Source organism: Eurosta solidaginis, chromosome 1 (assembly GCF_040869045.1).
Source record: "Eurosta solidaginis isolate ZX-2024a chromosome 1, ASM4086904v1, whole genome shotgun sequence".
Taxonomy (NCBI): domain Eukaryota; kingdom Metazoa; phylum Arthropoda; class Insecta; order Diptera; family Tephritidae; genus Eurosta; species Eurosta solidaginis.
The window spans coordinates 50,970,000-50,996,655 of NC_090319.1; the positions used below are offsets into that span (position 1 = coordinate 50,970,000).

At 37.6% G+C, this 26,656-nt stretch overlaps 1 protein-coding gene across 1 annotated transcript; it reads left to right on the plus strand.

Moving 5' to 3' along the window:
• Positions 1–1,178: 1,178 nt before the first annotated feature.
• On the plus strand, positions 1,179–2,388 carry LOC137239785 (uncharacterized). The gene is made up of 2 exons (XM_067765488.1): positions 1,179–2,173; positions 2,350–2,388. The coding sequence occupies exons 1-2, from the start codon at positions 1,457–1,459 to the stop codon at positions 2,362–2,364; spliced, it is 732 nt and encodes a 243-aa protein (XP_067621589.1). The 5' UTR covers positions 1,179–1,456; the 3' UTR covers positions 2,365–2,388.
• Positions 2,389–26,656: the final 24,268 nt, after the last annotated feature.

Here is a 26,656-nt window from a genome sequence, read left to right on the forward strand (position 1 = left end):
TCTGCCTTCAGAACACTCTGCTTTTAACAGCCGAACTTGCGTCCGAATCCGCTACACCTATTTCTAAGGAATGTACTTTTGCTCTGCCAAGCACCTTGAATTTCAAAGTCTGTGTATACGTGTCATCTGCATTGATTTCTGCCAGATATACCTGCAAATATAAGAGAAAGAAAAATTAATTAAGGAAAAAAGACTACAACTTCTAGCCTCCATACTCACCACCGCGTGTTTTTTAATTCAATGATTTTTTTTCATTCAGGAAATGGAAAAAAATTGTAACAAATGTCAAATGTCTACACTTTTCTTTTGACAGTCATGCACGACAACACCGACATTAGGCCTCAGCACAATCATCTCGCACACTACACGTCACGTACTACATGCCGCACTACACGTCACGCATTACATGCCGCACGACATATCGAGCACAACACGCCACACATGTCGCGTATTATATATCTCGACCAATCATTCATTTGGTCGAGATTTAAAATACTTAATTCCACGAATTTCAACATTATCGACAATACACGTCAAAAATAATGTTGAATGGTGGAAGTGCAACTCTGTAATACCTTTTCAGCCAGGTTTCTAACCGTTCCGTGTGGTGGCAGGCCACTTGTTGTGAACACAAAGTTCACCACAAATCAAAAATAAATCTTTAGGACTACTTCGGTGGCATCTACCGACATAAAATAAATTATAAAATCCCTACAAAAATTTGGTCACAAAACCTAATCACGCCCATGCAAGTGTGACTAGGAATATAACCTATGACCTGGTAAAATGACTAGTCAAATGACGTGGAGTGACGAGAGCGTTTTTGCAGGGATATACTAGAGGCGCTAAAGCACCAGCCACATCGTATGGATGCGTGCTAAATCCGTTTTTTTTTCGTATTTACTTATGGCCCTTAATTTTTATTTCAATAAAATGTTTTTTTTTTTCTCTTGCGAAAATATATGAGAGATAATATTTTTTTGGCTTACGCCACCCAAACAACATTCCGCCAACCTCAATTTGGGCATGATCAATGATATCAACATTCTTTCAGATCATGACCCGCTACGAAACTCTATTGGCCAAGTCAGAGGAGGGCGCCATGCGCTTCGACGTCGCCTGCCAGCTCTGCGGTAGAAACCATAGTATGAGGCTATGCGCTTAGTACAGAAGCAAGTCGCCCGAAGAAAGGTTACGGGCTGTCCTACTACATAAATACTGCCCCAATTGTTTGTCGCCGTTTCATCGCGTTGACAACTGCAAAAGTAAATATCGATGCAAAAGGTGTAACGAGAAGCACCATACTACGCTTCACCTCGAGGACCAACGTCCTGCACGCGCAGAAACCATTGTCGTCGGCGACGACAGCCAATCGGACGACGAGTTGTCGATCCACTTATCGGGACCAACTAAGTCTTGGGCCCAACAAGTGGAGGAGGCAGAGTTGGAAGAAGAAATGGCTAGAGCCGAACAAAACCCCTCAACCAGCAATCTTGGGATGCGTAGTTTTCGGCCGCTGCTACAGCATGAACGGAAGGCGGAAAAGTTCAAGAAAGAACGACAAGAACAAGACAATTGGCGGCAGCAGGACACCGAACTCCATACCACATCATCGAAGGGAAACGCTGCCCATGGTCGGCCCAGAGCAGCTAAACGCGTAACGAGGCAAAATCGAAACAAACCCGCGCCATATCAAAGTCACGCGAGCAAAGTCGACAGTAGACGAGCGCTATTACAAGCCGTACCAGCCGGCTTCCGAACGGGACGCCTATCCCAGACAACGACCCCATCACCCATCATGCGACCATTTGTGCCCATCGCACCGACTGCCGTCGTACGGATCGAATCGCGGGGCCACTTGCATTTGGTTCGAGCTATAGTCGATCCCTGCGCCACAAGTACAATTGTCGATGCAGAGCTGGTGCGCGACCTACAGTTAGAGCGTCAAGGATCAGGGCAATGCACAATAATCCTTCGCGGGAAATTCGGGTCATCCACACACTTGACCACTCAAGCCAGCATTGTTGCAAGCCACTATCGGTTGAGTCCGCCATCAAATGTAGATCCAAAGATTGCCGCTCCATTCCAATTCATGCGGCTGGCCGACCCACAGTTCTACCGCTCATCGCCAATTCGGCTTACACTCGGCGCAGATATATACGCCGAAATGATGGTGAGCGGAACGCCAGCAACAACAGTTGGCGGTCTCCTGACCCAACCGACCGTATTCGGGTTGGTAGTCTCAGGAGCCTGCCAAAAATAGGAGTTTTTTTCCTAACAATAAGTAATTACAGCACGGAATCTAAAACCACGTACGTATATCTAATAACTTCTTTTCTCTTTCCACAGGAGAGCGAAACGTGAGGTCAACCATCTGGCGTGCAGTGCTTGCAGTCCGCATCTGCACTGCCTTCTTTCGTTACAGCGCCTTACTGGACGTGCGATCACGTGGCATCCCTTTTTTTTAATTTTTTCTTTGTTGCTTACGGCAAGGGGGCCGGTATGTTTAGGCCACAGGCCTAAATATATCTCCCCTCCCTCGTAACATAATTTCCTTAGTTATTTTCCTCCGTTTACTACCACCTACATATGCTTGTACTAATACACACAGGCATGTGTGAGTGGTTGTACGTATGTATCTTAGATTTTTACCGCTGTGAGCCCGCGGTACAGCAACTTTGTTGCAGGGAAACCCAACGAAGGAGCTGTATCGTGGGTTCATCGGCTCATGTGGGAAAGAGTCTCGTCCGCTTTTAATCCAGCAGCCAGCAAAGGAACACGTAATCGCCCGTTCACGTAAGTTAAACTTTTCAAAATTATTATCACATATATATCATTTTCCACAACATTTGTTAAACCTTTTCTTAACACTTGTTGTATTTATATAAATAAAAGCACTTTGTGAATTCTTTTTATTAATACGAAATCCTTTTGGTGTTTTTATTTTCTTCCCCCTCTTTCGCCTTAACTATTATTTAACAAATTCGTGGGTGCGCGCCGTTGCCACCACGCATTTGTTCACCGACTTTTCCAAGGCTTTTGAAACAGTTTCCCATACCTGTCAAATAGAACGTCTTTTGTTGAAATTGAAAATATGAAGTCAAATATGTTTTTATAAACATGCGCAGTTCCACAAGGTAGCATCCTTGGCGCAATCCTTTTTTTGATTTTCATCAATGACGTTAGTTTATGTCGAAAACACTCAACTTACTTTAGGCAGATGACTTCAAACTGTATAGAAGGATAACATGTCCATCAGATACATTGCTCTTACAGGATGATTTAAATTATCTTAATCCCTGAGCTCTCCAAAATAATCTGCGCCTTCAGATAAGTAAATATTGTCATATGACGTTTTCTAAATCTATAAGTGCGCTTTCGACAACATACTATATCTCAAGTACAGATCTTGTTTTTTTACCCTTCTTTCAGATTTGTTAACTATGTTAACTCAATCATCCGAATGCTTTTGCTAATTTAGCTTTTATAAGGCGGTACGCGAAGTACTTTAAGGACCAATATACTAGGAAAATTTTATATACTTAGTTCTTCAGTACAATCTAAATTAGAGTGTGGATCTGTCATTTGGAATCCAATTTAATCACAATAATTATCTTAATTTTAATTTTAATCGAACCTCTAGAAGTCTGGATCTTGACTTTACAATGTCATCTTTGACCTTTGCTTAAGTTAATGATTGAGTCTTACTGCAGAGCAAATAAACTGTTCCTTGAAGTCATTGTTAATTAGTTTTAAGTTAATTTATAATAATATTATAAATCTAGTCAGTAATGGCTTTTGTCATTGACTTAATAAAGATATGAATATGAATGAATACATATATAAATAACTCTGGCCTTTCTTCCTCTTTTATCTTTCCGCCGCCATTTTCTTCACCTAAGTAGCGCCACTAACCAGACCTTACTTATACATATGTATGTGATGCGAAATGGTAGTGTGAGAACGTCCAACATAACGCAAAATTTTTGTCTTTTTGATGTGTATACATCTTTGCTAATATTATTACATATCTTCGCTATCGATAACAAAGCTTATTGAATTGTTATCGATTTATTATTGAAAAATAATCGATTGTTTATAAAAAAAATATCGATATGTTATAAAAAATTCTCGATTTGTCATCGTAAGTTTTTACGAGTATTATCCATTTTGTTGTCAGCGGTAAATGAAATAGATACCGTTAAACTTTAATATAAATTAGGTGACCATCATGTCGATAACAAGCCGATTACAAACCAATAACTCAACGATAATAATTCGCTTTCGATAATAAGCCGATAATGAAACAATAACTTATCGTTAATGCCATCAGAGCTGCTCTAAAAAAGCCTGAAACTATTTGTTCTGGTTAAGTTACCTCTAATGAGTTTTATTTTCACCTCAATTTAAAAACGTTATTTTCAAGGCCTACACCCTTTTTTATGATAACTCTAACTTGTTTACCCCAAGCATGACGAAAGATTGCTCGCTATAAGCCCTGTTAGGCGAGAACTGTTTTCTGGACTTAAACGAGATGAGAAAGATTGGCGCGATTGACGGGATTGGTAAAAAAGGACAGATTTGAAAAGTCAACAGATAACATTGCGGATAATAAAAAGAAGCGGGATTGCAAAATGTGAAAAACAAAAAGTGACCGGATTACAAAAACTGATTACAAAAAAGTATGAGTTATAACAAGTGACGAAATAGAAAAATTTACCGGATTAAAAAAAATGGCTGTGTTATAAAAACAACCGAATTACAAAAATTAGCCAGTGACCGAGTAATAAAAAGTTACCGAATTAGAAAAAGTGATCGAATGACAAACAGTGACCAGATTCAGATAGTGACGGGATTACAAAAAGTGTCGGAAAAAAAGTGATCGTGTTACAAAAATCACCGGGTCACAAAAAATTATCGGATTGCCAAGTGACCAAGTGACATAAAGTTACTAAATTAAAAGTTACCGTGTAAAAAAAGTGACCCAATGACAAAAAGTGGCCGAGTGACAAAAAGTATCGAAATTACAGTAAGTGACAGAATTACAAAAGGTCACCGAATGACAACAAGTGACTGAATGACAAGTAAACTAATAACAAAATGTGGCCAGATTACAAAAAGTCACTAGATTACAAAAAATTACGAAATGACAAAAAGTGACCAGATTACAAAAGTTACCGGACTAAAAAAAGTGACCGAATGACAAAAAGTGACCGAAACACAAAAAAGTGAAAAATTACAAAAAGTAACTAGATTACAAAAAGTGGCCGAATGGCAAAAAGTGACCAGATTACAAAAGTTACCGGACTTCAAAAAGTGACCGAATGACAAAAAGTCGCCGAATCACAAAAAGTGACGGAATTTCAAAAAGTAACCGCATTACAAAAAAGTGAAAAGATTACAAAAAGTAACTAGATTACAAAAAGTGGCCAAATGACAAAAAGTGACCAGATTACAAAAGTTACCGGACATCAAAAAGTGACCGAATGACAAAAAGTCGCCGAATCACAAAAAGTGACCGGATTATAAAAAGTGACCGATTTACAAAAAATTGCCCAGGATACAAAAAGTAAAGGAATAAAAAAAAATACAAAAAGCAGCCGAACGACAAAAAGTGACCAGATTTCAAAACGTGACTAGATTACAAAAAGTGACAGAATTACAAAAATTACTTAATTACAAAAAATTACCGGACACTTACAGTGACGGTCACCTTTTGTAATCCGGTAATTTTTTCCAATTCGGTCACTTTGTTAGTGTCTACATAAAAACTTTAAGCGATAAGGATACTCCCCGAACCTATACCTTCCGGTAACAAGCACCATTCAGGTATTAGGGAACGATTTGGTATGACCACATCAAACATTATAAGTTATACTGCCCTGCCATCACCTAGTTTCATTAGGAAATTGGGGTCGCCAGAGCCTCGGCTGTTAAAGGAACAGTATTCGCAAAGAGTAGGTGAGGTTGACAAATGGGTTGGAGAAGCTATATATTGTTGGCAACCCATTATATGCGTTGGCAACCCATTTTCTGAAATCTCGTTGAGTTTTTTGCGGGGCAACAGACAAAGTGGCATTTAGGCAGCTTCTTCTCTTCCTGTCGAAGGCGGCTTTAAAGTCGAAGAAGAGATGATGTATGTCAATTCTTTTTTTACGGGTTTCTTCCAAGATTTGGTGAATTATGAAAATCTGTAGGATGGTAAATTTACCTGAAGCAGTACTAATAAGGTCTAGTCAGCCGATTCACGGTGGGCTTCAATCTTCGCAAAATACACTTGACAGGAATTTATATTCGATATAAGGAATGCTGTTTCCTTGATAGTTTGCGCATTTTTCAAGATAGCCTCTCTCACAGATCGGGCAAAGATTATTTGGATTACAATCGTTGGGCGTGCACTCATCTGTCCAAATTTTGCATAAAAGCTGATGCATGCACCTAACAAGCTCCTCACCGCCGTATTTGAATAGCTCCACAGGCAACCCATCAGCACCCGCGGCCTTTTTGATTTTTATTTGGTTATTGCTTGAGTTACTGTGAACCAAAAATTATTAAGTCCGAGCTCAGATTACGAATATAACAAAGAATGTTGTTTTTATGCTTCGTCGTGTTTCGCTTTTACCACTTTTGTCACAATGACTGTTATTGCAGATGTCAATTGAATATTTTTTTTATGGTTTTCACTTTATTTTACAAGCCATGTATATGTAAAAACACACTGGAAGAATTTTTCCAAAATATATATCTTTTTTCTTTGCAACACAATCACCCTTATTGACATTGTCGTCGTCGTTTTTCAGTCGACGTCACATCGTATCGACGTCGTCGTCACTTCGACACCAAATCGGTATTGGCTAAGCTTGTTGAGCCTACGTTGACAGTTTATCGATAAAACGAAAGGAAAATATACCATCTCTGCCAATTCTGGATCAGCTGTTCGATTTTTCATACTATTTCTGAATCTTTTTTCGCGATTTAAGCTTTGTTTAAATATTTTATTTCAAGATTTTACAAAAATGTTTTTTTATGACAATAGTGCGAGCTCTAGTGACAAAAAGAATAAAGAGGAGCTTAGACTAAATAGAAAAAAAAAAAAAAATAAGGAATAACTCCGATGTATCTCGTTTGCCAGAAAACAAGTATGTATAACAGCTTTCGGGGGTTTAGAATGTATTAATGTTTCAGCTGGTAATATTTTACTTTGTTTCAGATTTGAATACTATTTTCGTCTCAATAAAGCTGCCTTCAGATATGTTCTGGAAACAATTCAGCCGCATATGAGAAACGAAATCAGGACAACGGCGATTTTAAAAACCATAAAATTGGCAGCAACGTTGCGATTTTTGGGGCAAGGTTCCTATCAACTAAGTGTGGGAAATGATTTCCATCTTGGACTTTCCCAGCCATCCGTTAGTGCTGTACTTGCTGAAACACTCGACGTGTTGGAATAAAATTTCACATGACAGAGGCTGAATACACAGAATGCAAGGAGTATTTTTTTTTGAAACACTGGCTTTCCAGGAGTTATTGGCTGCGTCGATGGAATTCATATACAAATTTTGGCTCCTAGAAAACAAGACCAGCATCTATACTACAATAGAAAGGGATTTTTTAGTTTAAATGCCATGATTGTAAGAACGGATAAACTTTTAATCGGCTGAATAATAATTTTTTAACAAGATATTTAACAGGTTTGTGATCATAAGTTTCGAATAAGGTATATCGATGCTAGGCATGCTGATTCGGGCCATGATTCCCTCATATGGAACATTAGCCATGCTAGAAGAATTCTGCGAGAACGATACGATGCTGGAGTGCGTAACTTCTGGCTTTTAGGTAAAAATCAATTACACACAATTTAAATCATGTAAAAGTTATATAAACTTTTTTTTATATTAGTAGGCGATGCGGGCTATCCTCTAGAACAATTTATTAAGACACCGTATCGAAGCACAACAGAAGGAAGTCCCGAGGCTATTTACAATACCAAGCACGCCAAAGTTAGAAATATAATTGCACGTACTATTGGCGTACTAAAAAACCGTTTTCGCTGTTTGCTAGCTGCACGTCAACTTCACTATACGCCATCTAAAGCCACGCAAATTGCTAATGTATGTGCAGCACTTCACAACATATGCATTGATTTTAGTTCTCGCTCTGCAAACGAGGATGAACACAGTCAAGAGCAGAACTTAGAGAATTGTGAAAACGTTGCTGATGTAGAAAATATCGCGAATATGGAAGCATCACAAATTAGAGAGCAAATCAAAACCAGCTTTGTATAGTTTCAGACTGAAAATTTCAGTTCATTTTTTATTGTCCACATATTAAATTCAGTCGTCTTAATAACTAATATCACAAAACAAAAATAATTCAGTCCTTTAGAAATAAAAAGTAATTCAGGTACTTAAAATAAAATAACTATGTACATCAAACAAACGGAAAAAATTTATTTTCTTAAAAATAAAATATGTATGTACATAAAAATCAGTCTTCTTTTTTTTCTAAATTCTTTAGTTTAGTTTTCACTATTTTAAATTTTATGGCTTTTAAAACCATATCCATTTTATGAAGTTCTACTTCCCTAGATTCTTTTTCCTTCAGCATCTTTAGCTTTTCCTCCTCAATCGCGAGCATTTTTTTTGGTACCGTGCCGTATCTCGTAAAGGGTGCTTAATTGAATTTAGCCTGTTCGTGGCATCGGTAAGGACCCTCTCTTGCATGCTACTGTGTTTCTTTAAAAGATCGTCTCTGTCTTTTTTTGTGGATTTGCGTACCCTAGTAGCAGCGGGAGTTTGGGATCTGCTTCTTCCGACCGCTGAAGTACTCGGGCCATCTTCGGAAGGAAAATCCGGTGGATGCAGTTGAACATCTAAAATTATTTGCGGATCATCCTCGACAATACAATTCACGTAAGCTTCTATAGTTTGCTCAACCGGCAGCTGCACACCTTGTACAATCCCTTCCGGGCTCAGCTGTTTGTCGAATTGCAGAAAGTTGGCCACTGCCTCTCCCAACGGACTTAGCGTAAATTGTTTATTCATGCCACCACCTGTTGCATTGCTTTCTTCCCTATTTTTCACCGGTTTTTTCTTCACTTTAAATTTTAAATCTCGCCATACCTGCAGAGTATATTTTGACTAAAAAATATGCTCTATTAATTTAATTACTTTAATTACTTTTTGCCAACCGTCACTGTCTCTTAAAGGTGGTCCCAAATAATTTAATTTTATGCTGATCGCTTCCCACTGTTGTTTAAAATTTGCTGGTGCCATACCTCTTTGGAAGCCTTTTGCTAGGCAAGGATTTTTTTCTAGCTCAACTATAAGAACCTCGATTTGTTGCGCACTCGTTTTTTTCATTTTGAATATCTAAAAAAACAATGCATATTACATGCTTGTATATTTAATTAATTAAAAAAGAAAAGTTTTACTTACAAATTTTCCTTCTGTCGTCACTAAAAACAGCGTCGACGAAAATGGCGTCGTGTGATGGCGACGACGACTGCAAATTTGCTTAGCCAATACCAAAAATGTGTCGGTAGTCGTCAATAGTTATCGAAAACGACAATACAGAACTTAACACGTCGTCGTGAGTCGTCGTCGTTTAGTGACGACGACGACAATGACAATAAGGGTGAATATTGTATCAAAGCAATGAGATTTTACAAACAAATAAGAAATTTTCGTGATTATTCAAAAATTCGTCTGCTTGTTGAGGAAAAAGTTGCCACGGCGAAAATTCAATTACATTTTTCTTGTTTTAACGAGGTTTTTTTTTTGAGTGTAGCTTTTGAGTTTTATTGCTTGCGTTTTAATCAATAGAACAGCATTCGCTCTCATTCAACAATTCGCATACATTTTTATTGGCACTGACAATACGCATTGTAGTACATATGTATATTGATGTATATATGTATTTATGTGTAAGTACATCGACTATTATTACTGCTGCTGCACCACATGTGTCGCGGTATTTATATTACATTTTTTACTTCACTTTTTCTTACTTATACGATAGCATTTTTCAGTCCTTATAATTACTTTTGCTTTATGCTTTGTTGCGTTCATTTCGTTTTTTTTGTTATTTTGCTCATTTCATGTCTTTGTAGATTCATTACCTTCTTCGCTTTCCATTAAGTGAAATGTACTGGCTTGGCTTTGACAAAGTAACAAAAGCTGCTTATTCAGTTGCTTTATTTCGATTGTTTCGATTGCTATGTGAAGCGAAGCCACTAAGCGAACTATCGTTAATTTTTGATTATTCGTTTTACTTGAAGTTTGAGTTGTTTTAATTTTTATACTCAGTTGAGCAGAGCTCACAGAGTATATTATCTTTGATTGGATAACGGTTGGTTGTACAGGTATAAAGGAATCGAGATAGATATACACTTCCATATCTCAAAATCATCAGGATCGAAAAAAATTTGATTGAGCCATGTCCGCCCGTCCGTCCGTCCGTCTGCCCGTTAACACGATAACTTGATTAAATTTTGAGGTATCTTGATGAGATTTGGTATGTAGGTTCCTGAGCACTCATTTCAGATCGCTATTTAAAATGAACAATATCGGATTATAACCACGCCCACTTTTTCGATATCGAAAATTTCGAAAAACCGAAAAAGTGCGATAATTCATTACCAAAGACGAATAAAGCGATGAAGCTTGGTAAGTGAGTTGAGCTTATGACGATGAATAGAAATTTAGTAAAATTTTGGACAATGGGCGTGGCACCGCCCACTTTTAAAAGAAGGTAATTTAAAAGTTTTACAAGCTGTAATTTGGCAGTCGTTGAAGACATCATGATGAAATTTGGCAGGGACATTACTCTTATTACTATATGCACGCTTAATAAAAATTGGAAAAATTGGAGAACGACCACGCCCACTTTTAAAAAAAATTTTTTTTAAGTCAAATTTTAACAAAAAATTTAATATCTTTACAGTATATAAGTAAATTATGTCAACATTCAACTCCAGTAATGATATGGTGAAACAAAATACAAAAATAAAATAAAATTTTCAAAATGGGCGTGGCTACGCCCTTTTTCATTTAATTTGTCTAGGATACTTTTAATGCCATAAGTCGAACAAACATTTACCAATTCTTGTGAAATTTGAAAGGGGCTTAGATTCTGGGCGATAACTTATTTCTGTGAAAAAGGGCGAAATCGGTTGAAGCCACGCCCAGCTTTTATACACAGTCGACCGTCTGTCCTTACGCATGGCCGTTAACACGATAACTTGAGCAAAAATCGATATATCTTTACTAAACTCAGTTCACGTACTTATCTGAACTCACTTTGTATTGGTATAAAAAATGGCCGAAATCGGACTATGACCACGCCCAATTTTCGATATCGAAAATTACGAAAAACGAAAAAATGCCATAATTCTATACCAAATACGAAAAAAGGGATGAAACATGGTAATTGGATTGGTCTACTGGCGCAAAATATAACTTAAAAAAAACTTTGTAAAATGGGTGTGACACCTACCATATTAAGTAGAAGAAAATGAAAAAGTTCTGCAGGGCGAAATCAAAAGCCCTGGGAATCGGCAGGAATACTGTTCGTGGCATTATATATATAAGTAAATTAGCGGTATCTAACAGATGATGTTCTGGGTCACCCTGGTCCACATTTTGGTCGATATCTGGAAACGCCTTCACATATACAACTACCACCACTTCCTTTTAAAAGCCCCATTAATACCTTTAATTTGATACCCATATCGTACAAACACATTCTAGAGTCACCCCTGGTCCACCTTTATGGCGATATTTCGAAAAGGCGACCACCTATAGAACTACCACCACTCCCTATTAAAACCCTCATTAATACCTTTAATTTGATACCCATATCGAACAAACATATTCTAGAGTCACGCCTGGTCCACCCTTTTGGCGATATCTCGAAAAGGCGTCCACCTATAGAACTACCACCACTCCCTTTTAAAACCCTAATTAATACCTTTAATTTGATACCCAGATCGAACAAACACATTCTAGAGTCACCCCTGGTCCACCTTTATGGCGATATCTCGAAAAGGCGTCCACCTATAGAACTACCACCACTCTCTTTTAAAACCCTCATTAATACCTTTAATTTGATACCCATATCGAACAAACACATTCTAGAGTCACCCCTGGTCTACCTTTATGGCGATATTTCGAAAAGGCGTCCACCTATAGAACTAAGCCCCATGCCCTTTGAAAATACTCATTAACACCTTTAATTTGATACCCATATCGTACAAACATATTCTAGAGTCACCCCTGGTCCACCTTTATGGCGATATTTCGAAAAGGCGACCACCTATAGAACTACCACCACTCCCTTTTAAAACCCTCATTAATACCTTTAATTTGATACCCATATCGAACAAACACATTTCAGAGTCACCCCTGGTCCACCTTTATGGCGATATCCCTAAATGGCGTCCACCTATAGAACTATGGCCCACTCCCTCTTAAAATACTCTTTAATACCTTTCATTTGATACCCATATCGTACAAACAAAGTGTAGAGTCACCCGCAGTCCACCTTTATGGCGATATCCCTAAATGGCGTCCACCAATACAACTATGGCCCACTCCCTCTTAAAATACTCTTTAATGCCTTTCATTTGATACACATGTCATACAAACACATTCCAGGGTTACCCTCGGTTCATTTTCCTACATGGTTATTTTCCCTTATGTTGCCACCATAGCTCTCATGAGTATGTAATGTTCGGTTACACCCGAAGTTAACCTTCCTTACTTGATTTAAATAATTTTTATTTGCTCATTTAATATTTAAAATGAGGGGATTGTAGTGCTTTGTTGATTCCTCTACAGCAACGAACCGACAGTAGCAGCGGTTAAGTTAGTTTATGTTGAACTGAAAGGTGGGTCCATGAGGATCTCACATAGATACTCATACAGTCATAGCGTAACCAAAAGTTTGTTTAACAATCACACTGAAAAACCTAATCAAAAAACCAGGACTCTTGTTATAAAATACCTTCGTTTTCTTTGCAAATACCAGCAGCTTTTTAGGAACTATGCCGCTTCTGCTTCTAGATCTGATAGCTGTATCCTGGCGAGAGCAGAGCACTAGCACAAGCGAGCATGCTAGATCGTTTCCTTCTCCAAAATGCATTCCTAACATCTGCTTTCACTGACCAAGCCTAATTTAAAAGCAGAAGGCAGTATTCAGTCAGAGCACCTGTCCTCTATTTTTTTAATAATAGTAGTTATGATGTATATTGGAACGATTTTCCGTCATCCCTTGTCAAATTTGGTTTTGAGACAAACCGGTTTCGGCGTTGTGCCATAATCAGTGTCGATTTTCGTTCTCGTTCTAGTTAGTTTAAGGTTGTACGACATACACATGATCTTCGCCAATTTACAATTCCGCGCTTGTGTCTACGCTTTTCCTGCTTTGTAGATCGTATACAAATTTCGCCTTCTATTAATCTAGTTTAATCCAATTGAACATATACGGAGCAAGCTTCGAGGGACGCGCCCTTTTTAGCTAGCTCATCCGCTTTTTCATTCCCATTTATTCGCATTGATCTGGGACCCAATATAGATGTACGCTTCTTCCTATCCCTATTCTTTTCAAAGGCTGCTTACACTCTAGCACACTTTAAGAAGCGGTGCTATGCGAGTTTATTGCTTTAATTGCTGTTTGACTGCCAATATAAAAGTTGACGCGGATGCAGTTTGAGGTATGTTCTTTCAGTGTTTCTTCTACTTTGGTTTCGGCTACTATTTTTTCCAGCAAAACGCTACAGTGATATGACAGTTCTCTGTTTATTTCCGGATCAGCACAGTATACCGCAGAGTCTACTCCTTCCACTACTTTGGAATCATCGGTGTACATTTGTATCGCCTCGTTCGCATCCGGGCACCCTTGTCCCAACCATTAACCCCTATTGTTGCTCTGGAAGCCCCTTCGAAGGGAAGATACGGAATCACGTAGTCTGTTTGTCTTGTATTTGATGACACTTTACAAATATGGCTGTATGATTTGCGCTCAAACTATCTCGATGCACTAGCTGCCTTCGGCAGCACGAAAAGAAGCTGCTTTTGTCTGAATTTCGTTTCATGTAAAACTCATTCGAAATAGGGAAGGACCTCTCGGAGACGTTCGAAACTAAAAGAGGTTTCAGACAGGGTCACCCACTATCGTGCGACTTCTTGAATTTGATGCTGGAGAAAATTACCCTAACCGCTTTGGAACAATATTCTATAAAAGCGTTCAATAACTGACGTATGCTGATGCCATTGATATTATCGGCCTGAACACCCGCGTCGTCCATACTCCAAAAAAAAAAAGGAAAGAAGCGGAAAAGATGGGTTTCATGGTGCATCATCGAACAAAGAGTCAGCGAATTTTCGCCTTTGCAACCCGCCACTGTTGGCGAAAAAAAAGAATTCGTTTGAAAAAGTAAAAGACTTCGTTTATTTGGGAACCAACATTAACACTAAAAAAACAACAGCTCTGCAATCCAGCACTCTTGACAGAAAATGCTACTTTGAACTAGGTCGACAACTGAAAAGTAAAGTCCGCTTTCGGGCAAACTAGAATCATGCTCCACAAGCGTTATGGCGTTCGGCAATCTTAGCTTCCTTCTTTCCTCATTCCCTAAGAATTGTGGGTATGGGTTTGTTTTAGGGTAGAATCACTCATAATATCAACCAACCTGATGTGATCTAAGTAATAAATTGAACATACCTTATTCTTTTGCGTTACCCACCACTACCACGTTGTGTCAAAACAGCTGAGAAAGAGAGAATGGAAATGTGATGGAAAAAAAATTCGTTTGGCTCGACCATTTTATTGGCAGATTGACACGGAACACATTCTTTTCTTCTAGAGGACACCAGTAATTTGGGTAAACCATTAAAGTTTGTATTTTTTTTTACAATCCGGTGTTCTGTGCGCCATCATCAAAAATTGTGGAAAAAGCCCGTCGCAATTGGACTGCTAAAAGTCGCAGCAGAGTTTCTGCGCATATATTTGAAGGAAAATTCCATTCCTTTTTATCAAAGAATTCTTCAATTTTATTTTTTACTTTTTAGTTAGTGTTATTAACAAGTAATAAAAGTTTGTTCTTAGAAACGCTTTTTTCGTAAATTTAATTTAAATATCAATTTTTTTTAAATTTTTAGTAGGGTAAAATATTGTTTAAATTAGTTATGTAATCTTTACTTAGTTACTTGCAACGTTTCTCATCCTATCCGTTTCTTTTAAAGCATCAACATTACAAGGTTTCTTCGAAGTCAACTTTGAACAGTAAAGTTCTTCGTTTAGAAGACTTGCTAAAGACTTAACTCGGCTTAAAGCCACATAAGCTTGACCAGAAGCAAAAACAATCGGAAGCATTCTTCTTTCAGCTGTACCGTGATTAAATATAGAAGGAAATTGATTTAGGTTGTATTATATGAACACCATCGTTACCAAAGTCTACGCGACACGATGGTATATCGTTATGGTATAGTTGAGCACGTCTGTAATATGGCTATATAATTTCAGTGATGTGGCCTATTGCTCCATTTACAATTCCCTTAGCAACGTCAACGTTAGATCTCAACATCACTTTAGCACCAACAAATATTTCGAGTTCTTTTCGAAGACCTGCTGTTTTGTTAATGTCTGAGCATATTATATTATTAACATCAATTTGATCATTGTTTTTTGTTCCATCAATTAACTAATCATGCTAATAATCAGTTATCAGCTGAGTGAAAGAAATTGTGCTTTTGAAACGATACGTTGAGCCAACAACTAATCGATAAAAACGTTGAGTGAATAAAGCGGAAAATTTTTATGCTCACTAATTTGTCGAAAAGTTGCAACTGTGCGTTCCAAGAAGTTATCACTAATCAACTTCGCCAGCAGTTGTGCTTTTGGAATGCGCCCCATGCTTTGTTCAACTCATTCAAATGAATTTATATATAAGGCCATACACATGTTCACGTGTTCTTCCAACAACAAAACGTTAAATACATACATAAATACATATGAATTTACAGATTTTCGAGAAAACATATCGTATGTGTTTGCCAAAAGTGGCTTCACTTCGGATATCAGCATCTTCGGTTGTCAGATCTTTCGCGTTCAACGCTAACGCGGTGTCAGGATGAAAGAGACACTCAACCAAATTACTGATACGAATCGCTACTTTTAAATAACCCTGACTGAGTATGAGTACACGATTTTTTATATCATGATGCGAATATATTGGGGCATATTCATAATCGAAAAAAATGTGACTAAGTTAGTTGAAGCATTTTTGAGAGAGAGCACATATAAAATTGTGCCAAACAGTGCTAACTAACTTAAAACCATATTTTATTGTGACTTTGCCTATGTCGCGTTCAAATTACAACTACTCATTGCATATCTCTGCTCTGTGGGTTAAATCTGTAAAACAAAATCAAGTGCGTAGAAAAGTATGCAACATTGAGGAATAACAGCCTAACTTCTATGTTCGCTGTATACACAAACAAAGCGAAGATACCTCGTTCCTGAGCAGCTGTAGGTTATTCACCATCCCTCTAAACAAAGGACTTAGGCTTTTATTCCCTTGTGAACACAAATCTTTACCGATAACTCTGTTATCGATTAATTTATCGAATTCTCACAAAGTAATATTGCATTGTCATCGGAGTTATACATGTTGTCAAAATTTCATCTCAATCGGACACCGGGAAGTGTATCAAATTTAACTTGCAAGATTTGATTAGAGACAACAGCCAAGTGAAAGTAAATAAAAGCTTATAAAAAACTTTTTTAAATTTTAATTTTGATGGTATAATTAAGAACATTTATGACCTCCTTTTCTTGCTATCACAATGTAACACGCGTTTATTAGAATAATTAGGACTGTGATATAAACTGTAAGATTTTGATGTTAAAAATATATAATTATGTACAATATGGAATCTTTTTGTCGCAGACGAAGAAGCCTAATTATCGTTAAAGGTTAGAGTGACCTTATAAAGTGTTATATTTATTTACAGTCAATTTATTTTTTACGTTTTAGTTAATTTTATTAACCAATAATAAAAGCTCATTTAAAAAAAATTTTTTTCTTTAATTTTACTTTTTTACTTGTAAACAAACGTATGTATTGTGAAGAATATTAGCAACGCTAAGGGATTCTATCACCTTTAAACCAATACTAAGCAGTGACTTGTATGCACATCAACAAGTCAATCATTATGTCTATACATATGTCCATACATGCAGCGGAGAGCACAAACACATGCATATATCTGAGATACTCGCAAAAGTAGGCAATCATCTGTGGAAGTATCACTCGCATATACACGCGCATATGAGAAGCTGCATCTGAGTTATAGCTGGTGAGTTTATAGCCGGAAAACAAGTAGCAAATTCTAGAAATAGAAATGCCTAGAAATATGTCAACGGGGAAACCACAGTTTGATTTAAGCACGCTATCTCTTGAGAAGTAGAAGTGTTATTGTGAAGTACTTTAATAAAGGCCTTTTGCATTATTGAATAGTGGAGTTATTTATTCAACAGTTTAGTGATTCGATCGTTAGTAGAAGGTTGCAAATAAGAGAAATTTCAGTAAATTCGTTACAATTGATGTCAGAAGAGGAATTGTTGAATAAATTCTGTAGATTTCGGATACAACTCGGAAATGGCAAAGTTAAGTGAATTAAGGATCCAGCAACTGAAAAAGGAGTCGGAGAACCGTGGATGGAATACAACCGGCAATAAGACCGAACTTCAAGCACGGCTACGAGAGTTATTGGAGTTGTAAGGAATTAATGTAGACGAGTATGTCCTTTATCCTAATGTGGAAGAATCAACAAGAAAAGTTGAAGAGAAAAACGAAACATCGCAGACAGTTACCAGCATAGACTTAACATGATATTGGCAGCAATATCTGCACAAACATCGACAGTGTCATCTCAACTGGAAGAAGAGAAGATATATATGTCATCATAATTGGAAATACAGGACGCACGTATTTCAGAAATGTCGTCGCAAATAACATCCAAGATGGAATCACAGGAGACACATATTGCAGAAATGTCGACAGAAATAACATCGAAGATTGAAGCACAAGGAACGCGTGTTTCAGAAATGTCGACACAGATTACATCCAAGATGGAAACTCAAATGGAAAAACAGAAGACATATATGACATCTCAGTTGACTGAACAGTTGAAAGCACAAGAGGCTCGCAGCAGGAGGCGCAGGAGATAAGGGTATCATCGAAGCTGGAGGCAAAAGATACAAAAATTTTACAACTCGAGGACAAAATCGATGCCGAGATTGAAATATTGAAAGGTCGTATACAGGAGCTGCAACTAATCGCCCAGCTATTTCAGCAAGCAATCTGAAGGTAAAAACTCCATCCTTTGACGGCTCTGTTTCTTTTCAGGTATTTAAGCTGCAATTTGAGAATACGTCAGTAGTGAACAACTGGAATGCGGAAGACAAAGTTGCAGCTCTATTCGTAGTATTGAAGGGATCAGCAGCCGAAATCTTACAGACTATTCCAGAGTACGAACAGAACAGTTATGAAGCATTGACGGCCGCTGTCGAGCGGCGTTACGGAAGCGAACACAGGAAACAGATATATCAAATAGAATTGCAAAAACGTTACCAAAAAGCTAATGAGACTTTGCAAGAGTTTGCTTCGGATGTTGAAAGGTTGGCTCATTTGGCAAATGCGGACGCACCCGTGGAGTACACCGAGAGGGTAAAAATCCAGAGTTTTATAAATGGTATACGGGACGTGGAAACGAAACGAGCTACATATGCGAATCCAAAACGAACATTTGCTGAAACGGTATCGCATGCACTGACTCAGGAAACAGCCTCAGTTTTGAGTAAGCCAGCGTACAGAACTCATCGTGTGGAAGTGGAAGGCCAAACTGGGTAGACACAATTTTGGAAGCACTGAAGGGGTCATAACAGAAAAACTCTGGAGTTATAAAATGTTTAAAGTGCGGCAACCCAGCCCACATTGCACGTCATTGCAGGTCCTAATAGTTCCAACAATGTGGGTGGACGTAAACGCAGAGCTGAAGGAGATGAGCAAATCTCCAAGTCTACTCAATCGCTAAACTAAAGCGAGGCAGTCGCGTTTGTCCTCTTACGTAGTCACTACGTATTCACTGAGACTGTCAAACAAAATACGTAGCCAGTATAGCCACTTATTACTTTTGTTATTTCGGAAAACTTTGCAGTGAAATTTTTTCGGAATAACATCGTTTCAACGAGCTGGCAATATTGTAGCGAAACACCTGATAATGTTAAAAAAAGACAACATTTCAATATTGATTGTTTGAATGTTTTTAAAACCAATTACTTGTTTATTTTGCAATATGCTCTTTTATATTAAGTTGTTCATAACTATAGTTTATATATGGTATATAAATATATGTGACATGGAAAATTCCGTGGAAATTCCGGGGCAGTGTTGTGGCGTGCTTGCAGCCTTTTCGAGTATGTGTACTCAATAAAACTGGCTACGAGTTGCGGAATTTTGTATGTTTCCTTATCTCTTTTCCAAGTACTGCCGGCAATCGATTTGAGGATTTTGTTGCGGCCTTGCACTACAGCTGCAATTTTGGTACCACGGGCCTTGAAGCTCATACCACTACGGCCCTATGGGCTGCGCTCAAGCTTCCCTAGGTACAGCCTCATTGCAGTTGTTAACGCTACACTCTTTGTAATGTTAACCTGTTCTTTCTCACAATATAAAAGCTGAACTTTTTTACGGCAAATAAAATCTCTGGTAAAAGTGCAGAACAGGTGTCGACTGCTAATACGCGTCCAAAAATATCGGGAGAGGTGTCAAAAGACTCGTATTGACCTCGACTACAATAATCCGAAGAAACTAAAAATGTTATCTCTGTCCGTAGATATTTACAGTTGAAGTTGGCAATTTTTATGTGGTTGTTGTAATGTTGTGCACTAAAAAAAATTTGTGTACAAAGGGATTTTGCACTCATTTAATTTTAATCCCACGCCCGACCGAAGACTGCCAACGCAGAAAGGTGTTCTGCGCAAAAATACTATGGATGCCACCTCCGGTTTCGGAGGGACCCGGGGTAATTTTTCGGCGTTTCGTCAATAAATTTTGAACGAGCTAATATTTTTATTTTCGTTTGAAACCTCTCACGATATTTTTGGACGCGTATTAGCTGTTCTAGAGTATTACCAAATTTCTAATTTCTTTTTTAATATTTTGTGTTCGAATTTTATTATAAAATTCCTTCAATGTTCTTTCAAGTTGTATGTCTGGGTTGATTCTGGATAGGTAGAGTTTAACCTGTTACAGTACCCAGATCGAAGTTTAGCTACAGTGACGTGCATTTCTCTAGGGAGAGTGAGTACTTCCTCTGCTAGTTCTGGGAATTTTTTTTTGAGTACAGGATTTTCCGGGCAATTCCTGGCATAGAGGTCCGACGCCCGTTTGTGGATATCACTGAGGATCTCTTTGTGCTTTTTTGCTTCATACGGGTGTGTTCTCAGGTGTCGTATTTCCTCATAATGCTTATGGAGATGACCCCTTAACCCCCCTGGCGGTGTAGCCTCATCAATCCGATGCCTGTTGGGATGACAAGGTTTCTGGGTATTCAACAGAAACTTTTAGGTTAGCATTTCATTTCTCTTCCTAATGGGGAGTACTTTCGTCTCATTATGTAGATGGTGTTCTGGGGACATAAAAAGATAGCCCGTAGCTGTTCTGAGGGCAGTATTTTGGCATGCCTCTATTTTCTTCCAGTGAGTAGCCTTTAGGCTTGGCGACTATATCGGGGACGCGTAGCATGCAAGAAACTGGCCAATTATTTTGTAAGTGTTAATGAGTGTCTCTTTATCTTTACCGCAAGTGCTACCGGCAAGGGAATTGAGGATTTTATTACGGCTCTGGATTGTAGGGATAATTTCGGTTGCATGCTCTCCCAAATGTAGATCCTGCTCGAACGTCTTACCTAGGATTTTTGAGTGTTCGTGACACTTTGCGTCGCTATATAATACGAAAAAACGTAGGACAATCACATATAGTCACCGATAGTCACGGAGAGTCACCGAAGTGAATGAATGCTCTTATATGATACGAATTTGGTTTCACTTGGGTGAAAGTGACTCTTCGCGTCGCTTTGCGTTATACATAATAACGCCGATAATCTCTATCTCGCAAATTGGAAGAACGTCAAACAATCTTAAAGTCGGATGACATGTGGATGGAAAGTAACGTTTACTGACTGTAGATACGGGTGCATCTCATTCCATCATTCGAGCGGATTTAGTCAACAAGAAAATAAGACCATTGCATGGAGCAAGATTGCGTACAGCCAGTGAAGAAGACACCACGGTACTAGGAGAAGTATCATGTGAAGTCGCAATTGGGAACGTCACAGTAGTACACAATTTTATAGTGGCAGAGATTGTTGATGAAATCATAATTGGAGTGGACTTCTTAATCGACCAAGGCATCAAGATCGACATGCAAAGCAAGACGATGGGATATAAGAACATGGATGTGCCACTTAATTTGGGCTAAGAGAGAGACTACAGCAGTAAGCGAGTGCTGGTGGAAGATGTAATATATTCTGGCAACGCTGAAATGTCAAAATTCTACAGATATGTATATACATATATATGTTTATCAAATAAAACACTTGAATTATTATCGCTGAATTGAAAAGACGTGTCTAGTATATTTTATGGCGACGAGGGAATACCCATTTTGTGCAAATTAATAGTTTACTTTTGATCAAAGATTGGGCATGAAAAAAAGTGAAGAATCATGACTAAACAAAGAGGGTGATAACAATGGAAATTCAAGTCAATTGTCTTCAGACGAATGCAAAGAAGAACGTGTCAGTGACATAACCTATAATCATAGTAGTCATATCAAAATGTCGAATAACTTTATTGGAATGGTAGAACCATTCATTCCCGGTGGGGACTTTCCTGGCTATAAGGACAGGATGGACCAATTCTTTGTCTGCAATTCGGTTTCAGAGCAACTAAAAGAACCATTGTTCATCACTATGTGTGGTGCAGAAGTCTATCAACTGTGTAAAAAACTAACAACACCTGAATTGCCAAGTCAAAAACGTATGCAGAATTGACGAAAGTTTTGACTGACTATTATCAACCTAAAAGAAACAAGCGTTCAGAAAGGTACACATTTTACAACGCCATGCAAGAAGAAGGTGAGACCATTTCCGATTATATTGTGAGGTTAAAGTTTTTATCTCAGGAATGTGAGTTTGGTGATTTTATCACAACCGAACATGCCAAAGACGTTCCTTATTTACAACAAAAGCATTTGAATGAAGAGTTATTAGATCAGCTGATTAGAGACCTTAAAAGTGAAAGACTCCAACAAAAACTTATGGATGACCTAACCTCAAATTTCGATAAAGCATGTGAAATAGCCCTTCAATTGGAGTTAACATAGAAATGTCAAATCGAAATGTGTTCGAATGTAGTAAATAGTCCAAAAAATTACACTAATACCAATAAAGAAAAAAGCTTTTCTGTCAAGCCAGATAGTAAACTCAAAAGTCAGAAGGAAACACAAAAATCAAAAAAGTTTTATGACAACCAAGCGCAAAAGTTTAATAAATGCAAACGGTGTGGAAGGAAACACGACGAAAAGAAATGCCCTGCAGTCAATTGTGAATGTTTCAAGTGCAAACGTAAGGGTCACAATTCAAAAGTTTGTACATCACCCGAGTCGATAAAGAGCATCAATAACATCAACGATGTCAATGAAGCATGCTGTATTGATGTAAGAGTCAACAACATTCTGGTAAAAATGGAAGTAGATAGTGGAGCTTGCATTTCCATCATGTCAAAAGAGGAGTTCAATGAAAAATTTCATAATGTTAAATTAGTTAAGTCTAAAAATAATTTAGTTACTTTTTCAGGGCAAACAATTATAGAATGTGGATCATTTGTTATGGAGTTGACTCACCGTGACGTTGTTGTGAAGTTCAAATTGTCAGTTGTTGACATAGGCAAAAGGTTTAAAGCATTGATGGGCAGACCATGGCTAGATAAATTATTCCATGGATGGCGTGGTAGGTTTGAAAGCAAAATAGTTATCAAATCAATTGTAGAAAATTATATATATGAAAATATTAAGAATAGATAGCCTAACATTGTTGATGAAAAAACTAATGAAGTTTTAAAAAACTTTGAAGTAGATTTAGTCTTAAAAGAAAATAAGACACCAGTTTTTCATGCCGCGTACGCTGTTCCTTTTAAATTACGTGATAAAGTCAGTTTAGAACTTGATCGCTTATGTAAAGAAGAAATATTAGAGCCTACACAATATAGCCAATGGGCCAGTCCTATCGTGATTGTTGCAAAATCGAACGGTGAAATACGGATTTGTCTCGATTGAAAAGCATCATTAAATAAGTGTCTAGAATTTTCCCACTATCCATTACGTTTAGTTGACTATATATTCGCCGATTTTGCAAATTGCAAATTTTTTTCTGTTATCGATTTGAAAGGCGCATATCAACAATTAAAATTCTCCAATAATTCCAAAAATATTCTTGTCGTAAATAGTCAAAATGGCTTAAATGCATATAAACATTTAACATTTGGTATTAATTGTGCTGCATCGATATTTCAGTCGGTCATGGACCAAATATTAAAGGACATGCCATTTGTTAGAGCATTTCAAGACGATACAAATATTGGAGATTTGGATCTGCAACAAGCCACTGATAGTGTTTACGCGGTGTGTAGTCGTTTATCTGAATTCATTGTTAAAATTAATATTGAACAAGTAAGGAAAGTTAAGTTCGGGTGTAACCGAACATTACATACTCAGCTGAGAGCTTTGGAGACAAAATAAGGGAAAATCACCATATAGAAAAATGAACCTAGGGTAACCCTGGAATATGTTTTTATGACATGTGTATCAAATGGAAGGTATTAAAGAGTATTTTAAAAGGCGGTGGGACATAGATCTATTGGTGGACGCCATTTAGGGATATCGCCATAAAGGTGGACCAGGGATGACTCTAGAATGTGTTTGTACGATATGGGAATCAAATGAAAGGTGCTAATGAGTATTTTAGAAGGAAGTGGGCCTTAGTTCTATAGGTGGACGCCTTTTCGAGATATCGCCATAAAAGTGGACCAGAGGTGACTCTAGAATGTGTTTGCACGATATGGGAATCAAATGAAAGGTGCTAATGAGTATTTTAGAAGGAAGTGGGCCTTAGTTCGATAGGTGGACGCCTTTTTGGGACATCGCCATAAAGGTGGACCAGAGGTGACTCTACAATTTGTCTCTACGATAAGGATATCAAATGAAAGGTATTAAGGAGTATTTTAAAAGGGAGTGGACCTTAGTTCACTAGGTGGATGCCTTTTCCAGATATCGCTAAAAAGGTGGACCAGGGTTGACTGTAGAATGTGTTTGTACGAAGTGGGTATCAAACTAAAGGTATTAATGAAGGTTTTGAAAGGGAGTGGCCCTTAGTTGTATATATGAAGGCGTCAATAAAGCAATCCAATCAACATGTTTCATCCCTTTTTTCGTATTTGGTATAGAGTTGTGACATTTTTTTTCATTTTTGGAAATTTTCGATATCGAAAAAGTGGGCGTGGTCATAGTCGGATTTCGCCCATTTTTAACACCAAGATAAATTGAGTTCAGATAAGTACGTGAACTTAGTTTAGTAAAGATATATCGATTTTTGCTCAAGTTATCGTGTTAACGGCCTAGCGAAAGGTCAGACGGTCGATTGTGTATAAAAACTGGGCGTGACTTCAACCGATTTCGCCCATTTTCAGAGAAAACTGTTATCGTCATAGAAGCTTTGCCCTTACCGAATTTCATAAGGATTGGTAAATTTTTGTTCGACTTATGGTATTAAATGTATTCTAGGCAAATTAAATGAAAAAGGGCGGAGCCACGCCCATTTTGAAATTTTCTTTTATTTTCGTATTTTGTTGCACTATATCATTACTGTAGTTGAATGTTGACATAATTTACTTATATACTGTAAAGATATTGAATTTTTTCATAAAATTTGACTTTTAAAAAAAATTTTTTTTAAAGTGGGTGTGTTCTTCATCCGATTGTGCTAATTTTTATTAGGCACACAAATAGTAAAAGGAGTAATGTTCCTGCCAAATTTCATCATGATATCTTCAACGACTGCCAAATTACAGCTTGCAAAACTTTGAAATTACCTTCTTTTAAAAGTGGGCGGTGCCACGCCCATTGTCCAAAATTTTACCAATTTTCTATTTTGCGTCACAAGTTCAACCCACCTACCAAGTTTCATCGTTTTATCCGACTTTGGTAATGAATTATCGCGCTTCTTCAACTTTTCGAAATTTTCGATATCGAAAAAGTGGGCGTGGTTATAGTCCGATATCGTTCATTTTAAATAGCGATCTGAGATGAGTGCCCAGGAAAGCACATACCAAATTTCATCAAGATATCTCAAAAGTTACTCAAGTTATCGTGTTAACGGACAGACGGACGGACGGACATGTCTCAATCAAATTTTTTTTCGATACTGATGATTGTGATATATAGAAGTCTATATCTATTTCGATTCCTTTATACCTGTACAACCAACCGTTATCCAATCAAAGTTAATATACTCTGTGAGCTCTGCTCAACTAAGTATAAAAAGTCAATTTTTAAAAAAGTCGGTAGAGTATTTGGGTCACTGTTTAACAGATAATGAAGTGAAACCAAATCCAAATAAAGTTAGAGCCATTGTTAAAGCGCCAGCACCAACTAATGTGCAACAATTACAGTCATACTTGGGTTTTATAAACTATTATAGAAAATTTGTTCCAAATATATCTACTGAACTGAGCGTTCTGTATGAATTGCTACGAAAAGATAAACCATTCAATTGGAATGATGACAGTCAGAGAGTATTCCAAACAAGGAAAAAATTCATAGTTGAAAGCAACGCATTGGAAATTTATGATCCAAAGAAGCCCATTATTGTCTCAACTGGCGCAAGCCCTTATGGAGTGTGAGCAGTCCTCTCACACATTGTAAATGGTAGGGAACATCCAGTTTTGTTTGTTTCGTCCACGCTATCGCCGGCTGAACGAAATTATTCACAAGCATACCGTGAAGGGCTAGCTATTATTTTTGCCATGAGAAACTTCCTTAAGTACCTATTTGGACAACCCGTTACAATTTTTACAGATAATTCAGTCATAAAAGAAATTTTCAGTCCTAACAATTCTAATAGCGTAGTTGCAGCTGTATGCTTGCAACGTACGTCAGTTGAATTGTCTATGTATCAATACGAAATCAAACACAAAAGTGCTACACAAATGTCCCATGTGGATGCATTGTCCCGTCTACCATTGTAAAATGAACAAACAGGAATCACAAATATTTCGGTTAACTTTTTAAGAATGTTAAATGATTTGCCTTTGGATTTAAATGAAATTGCTACACAAACAAAGCTCGATCCAATATTATCGTATATTTACTCATTCGTTAAAGAGAAATGGCCAATTGAAGTTGAGGAAAAATTTTAAAAATACTTTGTTCTATTGAGGGAAGTTGTCAATTGAAGATAATTGTCTATTTTGCTTTTCGAGAGTAGTTTTCCCTAAGAAATTGCAAAAGCGTGTTTTAAAATTGCTTCATGAA